The sequence below is a fragment of the Oncorhynchus nerka genome, linkage group LG2 (genome assembly GCF_034236695.1).
Source record: "Oncorhynchus nerka isolate Pitt River linkage group LG2, Oner_Uvic_2.0, whole genome shotgun sequence".
In the NCBI taxonomy this organism is placed as follows: Eukaryota; Metazoa; Chordata; class Actinopteri; order Salmoniformes; family Salmonidae; genus Oncorhynchus; species Oncorhynchus nerka.
Window position 1 is genome coordinate 11395725 of NC_088397.1, and position 10865 is coordinate 11406589.

Here is a 10865-nt window from a genome sequence, read left to right on the forward strand (position 1 = left end):
ATTGGTGAACATTGTCATTTGACAAGTGTCAGCTCTACGATTTTATTATCGCGAGAATATAGATTTTTCCACTTCCTCATAAGAAATCGTTCAGCGAGGTATGAATTTCAAGCTTACTAGAAGTTACATATTGTATTACTTTTCCATGGTCTTCTTTTGACTATGGCGCTTGTACCATATGATGGGAATTATTTGCCCGTGCTCTCAAAACTACATAATTCGTCTGCCGAGTTCCATTTTGCTGACCACAATGTCAGACTAACCCAGGACTGGAATAAACTCGGAGTAGCTGCTGTCGTCTGGGATGCAGTGAGTGACCATCGTTGGTGTACGACTGTACATTTGCAGCATTTTTTAAATATATTTTTTATTCCAATATGAACTATTCAATCATCTGTTGAATTACGGTCGTCTTCTTGAGTGTGACAAAGATGTAGCCAACTATGGTACGATTGATTCTGCCACAATTTACCGATACTGTTCTCTCCTTACATCTGTTTTCCTTTCTCTGTCAGGCGGTAGTGATGTGTATGTACCTGGAGCTGGGGCAGGTCGAGCTGACAGGGAAGGTTGCCATCGAGCTGGGGGCAGGCACTGGACTGGTGGGCATCGTGGCAGCTCTTCTAGGTAAGAACTCACAGGGGAAACTGGTAGGAGACTTGCACTACAGGGCCAAACCAAGCTGAAGTGGGTTGGCCTGATTATATAGTTGCGCTGATGTGGGTTAGTCTGACTACTATATAGTTGAGCTGATGTGGGCTGGCCTGACTACTATATAGTTGAGCTGATGTGGGCTGGCCTGACTACTATATAGTTGAGCTGATGTGGGCTGGCCTGACTACTATATAGTTGAGCTGATGTGGGCTGGCCTGACTACTATAGAGTTGAGCTGATGTGGGCTGGCCTGACTACTATATAGTTGAGCTGATGTGGGCTGGCCTGACTACAATACAGTTGAGCTGATGTGGGTTAGTCTGACTACTATATAGTTGAGCTGATGTGGGCTGGCCTGACTACTATATAGTTGAGCTGATGTGGGCTGGCCTGACTACTATATAGTTGAGCTGATGTGGGCTGGCCTGACTACTATATAGTTGAGCTGATGTGGGCTGGCCTGACTACAATACAGTTGAGCTGAAACCATTATGGAAAGGACAATGTGAAAATAAACCATCAGAGCCAGAACTGTTTGGGTTGGCCCTATAGTGTGGATCAGGCTCAACTGTTAGAACTACTAATTGTTAGTCACATTTTTACATGTGCTAACCGTGCAAGCCTTCTGTCCAAAGGTGCCAAAAAAGTGACCATCACAGACCGTGAGCCTGCCTTGGGCTTCCTTGCAGCCAATGTGAAAGAGAACATTCCCCCGGATCAGCTAGGAGCAGTGGAGGTCTCAGAACTGACCTGGGGCCAGGGATTGGAGCGCTATCCCAAAGGAGGCTTTGACATAGTGCTGGGAGCAGACATTGTTTACCTGGAAGACACATTTCCATCATTACTGCAAACGATGGAGCACCTCAGCTCAGAGATTAGTGTAGTGCTACTGGCCTGCAAGATCCGCTACGAGCGAGACGCTAACTTCCTGAGCATGCTGAAGCAGCGCTTCACAGTACACGAGGTGCACTATGACAAGGAAAGAGACATTCACATCTACAAGGCTGTGAAGCTTCCAGCAAGGAGAGATCTGTAGGAACCAGTGACTGATGGGGGGATGTGCATCACAGTGGATGGATCAATGTGCTGTCAATCATTGATGGTTCAGGGAGCTAATACCCATGAATGGGCAGTCAGTGAGATGGTTCATGGAGGATGGTTTTGTTTCATGCAGGGTTGTGTCCAGTAGGGAGAAAATATGGAGCTACAACCCAGCTACTGTGGGTGATTGTAATCGTCTTAATTTCATTCATCCCTTTTTGATAAAAATGGATTTGAAAACAAATTAAGACATCTGAAAAATAATACCAGAAACACATTTATTAACAGCTGCCAAAAACAAATAGTAGAATCTGTAATATAATTGTTTTGCTTTTTTCATACAAGTGAATGCTGACATTAAGAAATACAACGTTTACAAAATATGAACAGAAATGGCAAGTGTTTTAAAAGTAAGATGCATATGTTATTTATGACAGATGGCTACATAAAAACAAAATAATACAATATGGCATTCCGTTATCCAATCAAACAGAAGACCGGGTTCAGTAAGCAAACGTTATGGAACATTGCCGATAGAAATATAGTTGACACGAATCCTTATTTTACATGTCAGAAAGGCATGTCTGTTCTACAAAACAGTTCTAGCTGAACATTTTTATCTGTTCCACATCGTTGTGAGCTGCTGAACGCGCCCCTGGTGTAATCCCACGTTTGTTGATGAGTTGTCAGTCTAAATGTCAGCGATGGATCCCAACATCGAGGTCTACGTCATCACTGCAGATCCAAGCAAACTATCCCTTTTAACTAACTACATGATAGAAAATGCTTCTTCCCTTGTTCTATCAGAAGTGTTTGAGGCACAACAGATGAAAACGTGAGATTGTGGGGCTAATCCTAACTTTCACTCTACAATCCCATTGATGTCAATGCATGATTAAGTTAAGTGGAAGTTAGGATATCCTCCAATATGATTATGCCTTATGCCTGTTCAGGCCATGGAGAAACAAACACACACTGCCTCAGACATCGTATACATTACATGAATGCCTAAAAGCACACTATACAACACCCATAGTCTACCCTTCAGTCATATTTCACAACTCCTCCTGTCAGCTGTGTGGTAGCTCAGTTTACATTAGCACAACTCTTTAAAAAGGTACTCTGCGAAATGACTTTCCCCCGAGCAGCACCGGAGATATTGAGATGCAACACTTTGCCATCACACAGTATCGCTTAACGTTGTAGTGGTAGCCACGGCACCAAAACAGCGGAGAAGTTGAGCCTCTCGCTTCAACACTCTTAGTTGTGGTAACTGACCCACTATGCTGTTTACATTCTGCATCTACGTCATATCGCTGAGGTTACCTTTTAATGCCTGTTAGTTGTTGCAGACAATCCACCCACAATCCATCTCCTACCCCAAAACACCCGACTTAGCAATGCTGAATAACAAAAGTTGGCAAGCAGAAAAATTCAATACATGATAACCCAACTCAAGCTCAAAGATAATACATTTCATCTGACAGTGGTTGGGATCTACAGTCCACATAAAGTGTTAGTAAGTAACAGAAGAGTTAAAGCAATCATCAGCCTAAATACTGAATAGTGTAGCACTCAAAAAGATGACCATTTTTCCAAAATCATTTTCAACGTGTGTTGCCAGGTGACGGTCCAAACTCAATAGTTGTATAGGGTAGTTCATGGTGGGCAGAGGGGTCCTAGTCCTCCACGGCTGCTGTTTTCCTGGTATCTGACATCTTTTTCAACGTGTGTTGCCAGGTGACGGTCCAAACTCAATAGTTGTATAGGGTAGTTCATGGTGGGCAGAGGTTTCCTAGTCCTCCACGGCTGCTGTTTTCCTGGTATCTGACATCTTCAGACTGGAGACTACTGGTTAGTTAGCAGCAGTAGTGTCGTGGACAGACCCAATACCTACCACTGTAAGATTCCACTAGGGGCTCCATTCTATTGGTGGAGAAACCGTGTGCTCCACCTCATCCTTTTAGGGGTACAGGGGTACTCATGATGGAAAGTACTCATCATCCTTTTAAGGGGTACCTATGAGGCCATCCTTTTTAGGGGTACTCATGTCATCCTTTTAAAGGGATACTTGTGAAAAAGTGGAGAAATTGTGTTCTTTTTCCTCTTTCTGTAGGTCTTATAGACTGGTAGAGCTTTTTAAAAAGAAAAGGATAAATGGGGGAGGGTGGTGCCAGATGCATGGCTCTGTGGTGAGTCTCTGTACATGGGGGAGGGGGGACACTACTCTGATTTGTGGCAGTACAAGTCTTTAAGTGACTTCAGTTCCTCAATGAGGGTTTTGTTTTGGTTCTCCAGAACGGCCACACGGTTCTCCAGACACTTGACGTACTCCTTCTTCTTCCGGCGACACTCCCGGGCCGCCTCCCTGTCACACACACACACGGACAGTCAGTACAGTATGTCCGCCTCAGCAAATCTTAACACGATCATCATGTTTTCACTTAACATTACCTCAGCTTTCTTTATTGTGTAGGTATAGAAATAGGAGTTCCATATCAACAACATGCTAAATGTACACCTACATTATAGGATGTAGTCTACCATTTCACCCAACAGCCTTCATTAAAGTGATCAACACAACCCTAGTTAACAGTATCCATACCCTCTACTCCACCTACCTGTTCTTCATCAGTCTGACCTCCCTCTTACGGGTGACGACAACCTCTGGGCCTTCCTGGCCAGACAAGGCGGGAGATGAGGCCATCACCATCCCAGGAGTCATGCTGCTGGTGTTGGCCGTACGGATCTGGTAGGTCTGCACTTCTCCAGAGGCAGCTGGGAAACAGAAGGGATCGTAGCATTACGTGTTGGTGTTTACGTCAAGAAATTGTGGGCATACAGGAGTTGTTTGTGTTGTTGTGTGACTGCATAGGCAGGAAAACGGTTCTGTTTGGAATGTACGAGCAGAACAACTGACGGGCACCCAGTAAGAACTAAAACTTGATTGAGGCTGGGGCCTCCCATGGTCCAAGAGGTTCTCACCTTGCATTACCACCTGGTTGCTGGGCACCAGGATTTGCTGTCCATCGGAGGTCTGGGCATACTGCAGGATGGTGGTGCCCTGCTGGGCGCCTGCCGCGTTGGTCATGGTCAGGGTCTGCATCCCCTGCATGCCATCTGTACCGTTATTGGCCAGTTGGATCGCGCCGCCCTGGGTGATGGCAACTGAAGAGGGGTTAATGGATGATCGTCAGGTTAGGAACATTACTACGGTCTGCTCGGTCATGTTCAGCAAGGCAAACCATAGCGAAACGGAAAATTAACATGGTCATTATTGGACATGTTCAGGTAGAACCTTCCCGTTTCATTCAAACATTTCTCCCTACTGAACATGACCCTATTTCCACTATAGTCATTGACCATACACTACTCATCAAATATAAAGTAAGAAAGCCAACTAAGCTTGTCCAAACCAGAACAAGCAGGCACTCTTCACATATGGCCATGATGAAACTGGAGTACGGGTGAAGTTGTCTCTAGATGCTGATCTTGGGCCAGTTAAGCATTTTCCCATGTAGAGGGGATTGGTGGAGGGAAAGCTGATCCTAGATCTGTACCTACAGGACCCCCCCGGGGCGATAAAACTGAGGGTTGAATAGGTAGGGGTTACGTACTGTACTGGCCGCTGGCCGTCTGATAGATGGGGCATGACGTGGGCATGGCAACGGTGGTGATGGAGGGGGTCGAGTCGTCCTCCGATTTCTCCTCCTCGATCGGCGGGACCGCAGACACGTCAGACGACAGGTCGTTCAGGATCTTCCTGCAAGGGATAACAATCCCAATCAATGTCTCGGACTCTCAGTCAACAATGTGCCATCAGATTTCATTCACAGCCCAATCAGATCCAAAATGGCACCCAATCTGCACTTTTTTTTTTTAAGAATCCCAATTTCGCAACACTGAGTCAACATGATAGTCATGTTGCCAGATTGGGATTTTTTCCCCGCCACCCTGAGGCTGAGACAGTGGCCCTGTGGAGGAGCGGTACCTGTAGGAAGGACGTCTGGACAGAATCTCCCTCCTCTTCTGAGAGTCTGTCACACTGTCCACCGACTCCTGGGAGTCCTGGGAATCCTCTGCAACTGTTGAAATCTGACAGCATCAAACACAAGAGGTGCAGTTTATAGGGTGTCCAATCAAAAACACTTTTTTTTGACCAATGGGTAAAATAATATAATCCATTGGAAAGATTTGACCCTTGTAGGATGGTCAGAATTAGGGTGATTAAATCAATCGAGGCCAGAGAGAAAAAAAGTGGCAAAAAATCTGGAAAATCACTTTCCTGTTGAACTGATCTTTCTTCTAGAATCCAAAGGACATGAAACAGAGGTAAGATGGATATCCACTTTTCATATTCATTCAAAATTCCTGTCATTTCCCCAAGATACCGCACAAAAACAAGCGTAGCTCTGAAATGTCAGAGCAATAAGCATATACCCCAATTTGTTGTTTTTACCAAAGCCTTTTACATTTATTTCAGCTTGTCTCATGCTAATTGAGTTTTTTGCGACCCACGGAAACAACTTTGACCACAAAACGTAAAATTCTCAAAAGTCATTACAGGACACTTGCACTGCTGCTTATTATCAGATGTATTAGGTTATGAAATCCAACCTTTTAGATATGTTAATGATATGTTAGAGAAAGACCCAACTGAACCATTCAGAACATGAAGAATCATACTTGTCTTGGTAAAATGGGTTTTATAACACAAGTCTAATAAAAAGCATAGCTGGCACACACCCAGAGAAAATGATTTTGTGTGGAGTTGCTGACTAACGGCAAATAAGCTATGAAAATAGAGAGTCAGGCACTAATATATATATATAAAACTCCCAGTAATTCATTTTACAGGGATATAACATCAAGTGAAATTTCATCACCAAAGTACATTGACACCCTGCAGTTTATTGGAAATGCAGTAATACCTATACAACATCCAATAATGTTCCATTGATCTGTTATATTACTGTATGTGACCCATACCAACCCTCAAATAGCTGCTATCTGAGAGATTCTCTGCTATAGATTAGATCAGTTCATTAGTCACATGCACAGGGGCACACATGTAATTTAAGGGTACAGTGAAATTCTTAAAGCTCTAACAGTACAGGTCAAATATAGACCTGTTGCTGCCTACTACCAAGGCCTATTGCATGTAACTTACTATGTATATCACAATAGACTACTGTAATGGAGGGAGTGGGGCTCACCTGAACAGTCTGTACTTGAGGCGACTGGATGACCGAGGGCTGGGCGGCCTGGATGACCCCGTGGACCTGAACCGTCTGACCGTTGGGTAGCTGCACCAGGGTGACTGTGGAGCCGCTGGAGGAGACCTGTCCTGCTGCCATAGACACCTGCAGCAGAGACGCAGATTTAGAAACGGCTTATGAGTGTGGGCTATACATGCTCGTTCCAGGGCCCGGTTTCCCAAAAGCATCTTAAGGCCAAGTCCATTTTAGCACAACAGGATCCTATGGCTCTAACAATGGACTTAGCCTTAAGATGCTTTTGGGAAACTGGTCCATTATTTGAACCTTTATTTAACTAGGCAAGTCATTAAGAACAAATTCTTATTTACAATGACGGCCTACCCCAGCCAAACCCTAACCCGGACGGCGCTGGGCCAATTGTGCGCCGCCCTATGGTACTCCCAATCATGTCCGGTTGTGATACAGCCTGGAATCGAATCTGGGTCTGTAGCGACGCCTCTAGCACTGAGATGCAATGCCTTAGACCGCTGCGCCACTCGGGAGCCCAAAATCCACATAATGGTTACAATCAAAGACCATGAATAGAAGTGATTGATTGTTCTTCATGTCAGTGAACAGTTCTGCTCTTCTACACAACACATTTATTTATGAACATTCTACAATGTTGTGCCCTGCTGAATGCAGCCCACATATGGAAGCTCCCTACACGCATAGGCTGCATTTACACAGGCAGCCCAACTCTGAGCTTTCTTTTGACCAATCATATCAGCTCTAAAAAGATATGACGTGATTGGTCAAGACAAATTGGTGGGGAAAACATCAGAATTGGGCTGCCAGTGTAAACACAACCATACAGACTCATACATGTACACCAAAAGTAGGGCCTCGTAAAGAATTTCCACCAGAGGATCAATAAAGTTTAATTTGATTCAAGTGTCTGGCAATGTTGATGAGGGTACTGTACCTGGGCCAGTGTGATTTGCTGGGCCTCAGACTCAGAAACAGCTGTGTCACCACCCTGCTGTGTATCGGCTCCCGCTTCCATGGTCATTTAGTTGGCTGGAATGGCGGGTGGAGAACTCTGGAGAGCCTGTGAATGTACGTTTTTACACAAAATGTAAAATATTGGTATGGGGGTGGATTTAATTCAGGGCTCTCCAACCCTGTTTCTGGAGATATAAAGTTGTGTAGGTTCACGCCAATCCTGTTCCTGGAGAACTACCATCCTGTAGGGTTTCGCTCCAACCCCAGTTGTAACTAACCTGATTCAGCTTATCAACCAGCTAACTATTAGAATCAGGTGCATTGGATTACAGTTGGAGCTAAAAACCATGGTAGCCAGTTGTGAAACCCTAACCTCCCAGGAAGAAGGTTCCCTACAGGATGGTAGCTCCCAGGAAGAAGGTTGGTGTGAAACCCTACAGGATGGTAGCTAGGAAGAAGGTTGGTGTGAAACCCTATGGTAGAGGAAGAAGGTTGGTGTGAAACCCTACAGGATGGTAGCTCTCCAGGAAGAAGGTTGGTGTGAAACCCTACAGGATGGTAGCTCCCAGGAAGAAGGTTGGTGTGAAACCCTACAGGATGGTAGCTCTCCAGGAAGAAGGTTGGTGTGAAACCCTACAGGATGGTAGCTCTCCAGGAAGAAGGTTGGTGTGAAACCCTACAGGATGGTAGCTCCCCAGGAAGAAGGTTGGTGAAACCCTACAGGATGGTAGCTCCCCCTACAGGATGGTAGCTCTCCAGGAAGGTTGGTGTGAAACCCTACAGGATGGTAGCTCCCCAGGAAGAAGGTTGGTGTGAAACCCTACAGGATGGTAGCTCTCCAGGAAGAAGGTTGGTGTGAAACCCTACAGGATGGTAGCTCTCCAGGAACAGGGTTGGAGAAACCCTACTGATTAGGAAGAAGGTTGGTGTGAAACCCTACAGGATGAAGAAGGTTGGTGTGAAACCCTACAGTTATGCACTGACTGTGATGTTTCAGGAAGAAGGTTGGTGAAACCTTACAGGATGGTCGTGGCTTTTGTGCCTCTATTCATACCAGACCAGGTTTGTTGAAGTGATTGTAGGCTACACCAGACATGCAGTATTACGTGTGACTATCTGAAAGTATGGGAGATACTATTCCAAACCATAAGTAACGTTCCTAAGGTAAAAATGTGTTGCTCAATGTTTATCTAATAAGTTCCAACATTGCATGAACGTAATGATTTTGACAACACTAGTTTTAAGTGTATTTTCAATTCACAGTATAATATGCAGTACATAATTTCCTAACACGATACCCTGTTATTGCCGCCCTTTTCCAAGTAGTTAGCTAGCCAAGTATATAGCATTGTTAGCTACAAAGAAAACAGTAGCTAGCTGACACTTGCCTAGTTATACTAATATACAAGAAAAAACACATTTTCAACCAAATGGTACGAAATGTATCCATGTTCATATTGTTGCTCGTTATATTAAATATTTGTGTTAGCTAGCTAATATCGACAACCTGGCTAACTAGCTATAGCTGCTAGCTAGCTAACGTAAATATACAAATGTGTCCCATGCGGTAAAAATCAAAAGTTTTAGCTTAATCAATTCATTTGCATATGGTTCATTCAACGTTGGCTAGCTATGACACTTTAATTGACGTCTTTATCTAAGTTTGCTAATGTAGTGTGCTTATCCAAGACAACCACGCTGTGTTTGCAGACGGACTATCTTGCAAGCTAACGTTAGCTAGTTCTTTGGGAGGGAAATGTCTGTAGCTAAGCCAAATATTATTGGGCTGGGCTATCATTCTATACCGCTAGTTAGCTTAGCAAGTTAGGCATTCGAACCTACATGTTTTTTTTGTGATTGCCAGCTGGCTATGTAGCTAGATGGCCAAACTAGGTATGTTAGCCAACATGCTGATGCTATTAATTACTGTGGTTGCAATCTTTACTCGAGGACTCAAGCCTCACTCCCATTTTTCCAGTACCATTCTCACACAGCTGGCTGGCTAGCTTTGTAGACTGACTCAACATCGTGTGGCTCTGCAACACCGCCGCCATGATCTCTTTGTTAGATTTGGAGCGATTTCTCCAACACACCAGGGCTTTCTTCTATCCCCCTCTCCGCATCGGATGCTTACCCGACACAGACTCGCTTCGTCACTCCCGGGTCCTCCGAGCTCCACTTTTATTCAGACCGACACGTAAGAGACCGCGTCAGGCTACACCTCTGTCGCGTCACCGAGATGAACAACAACACGGAGAACGAGGGAGACGACGAAAATCAGTTCTATCGACAGGGCTCGAATTCGAACGGAAAATGACGAAATCCACACGAAGAATACCGACAATGACGAACATTGGCGGAAGTGTACGAAATGTAGGCCTAAATAAAAGTGCGCATGTCAAACATGTGTCAGTTGAGAACATGAACAGCTGTCAATCAAAGACGTCTTATAAAACAGAAACTAGAACATCTTTGTTATATATTAGGAAGCATGAGCAGTATGCTAAAAACAGTATTGTATTGCCAGTAGAACTGATTCTAGAATCTTAAATAGACTATTTTGTACATAATTGTCACAAGTGATAAATCAAGAGGTATATTCCAAATGTTCCCTAACCAATTTTCTCATGGGCTAGATATATTTTAGCATCATTGTGAGGGATATATTTTTGTGAGGGTGTTGGAAATTATTAAATGAAACCAAAGACTGTGCTTTGCCATATGATTCCAAAGAAAGGGGAACCAGCTTCTTAGCCCAGATGGGTGCGAGATTTCCCTAAAAACTTACCACTTTTTTATTTCTTTATATTTTTGTATTTCACCTTTGTTTAACCAGGTAGGCCAGTTGAGAACAAGTTCTCATTTACAACTGCGACTTGGCCAAGATAAAGCAAAGCAGTACGACACAAACAACAACCAAGTTACACATGGAGTAAACAAACATACAGTCAATAATACAATAGAAAA

At 44.2% G+C, this 10865-nt stretch overlaps 2 protein-coding genes across 4 annotated transcripts; one reads left to right on the forward strand and one right to left on the reverse strand.

Annotated features, from left to right (window-relative positions):
- Positions 1 to 61: 61 nt before the first annotated feature.
- mettl21a (methyltransferase 21A, HSPA lysine) lies at positions 62 to 2160 on the forward strand. The gene is made up of 3 exons (XM_065023222.1): positions 62 to 309; positions 516 to 627; positions 1290 to 2160. Exons 1-3 carry the CDS (start codon positions 163 to 165, stop codon positions 1688 to 1690), a joined length of 660 nt encoding a protein of 219 aa, XP_064879294.1. The 5' UTR covers positions 62 to 162; the 3' UTR covers positions 1691 to 2160.
- Positions 1960 to 10177, reverse strand: LOC115121537 (cyclic AMP-responsive element-binding protein 1-like). 3 transcript variants are annotated; one of them, XM_065023214.1, is made up of 8 exons: positions 10033 to 10177; positions 7879 to 8004; positions 6912 to 7058; positions 5687 to 5790; positions 5313 to 5458; positions 4681 to 4863; positions 4317 to 4473; positions 1960 to 4063 (listed from the first exon to the last, which is right to left on the reverse strand). In XM_065023214.1, exons 2-8 carry the CDS (start codon positions 7963 to 7965, stop codon positions 3919 to 3921), a joined length of 969 nt encoding a protein of 322 aa, XP_064879286.1. In that variant the 5' UTR covers positions 7966 to 8004; positions 10033 to 10177; the 3' UTR covers positions 1960 to 3918. The 3 variants fall into 3 exon arrangements, with proteins under 3 accessions (XP_064879286.1, XP_064879285.1, XP_064879288.1); XM_065023213.1 differs by lacking the exon at positions 10033 to 10177 and adding an exon at positions 9880 to 10026; XM_065023216.1 differs by lacking the exon at positions 10033 to 10177 and having other exon boundaries at positions 7879 to 8239.
- Between the last annotated feature and the right edge of the window lie 688 nt (positions 10178 to 10865).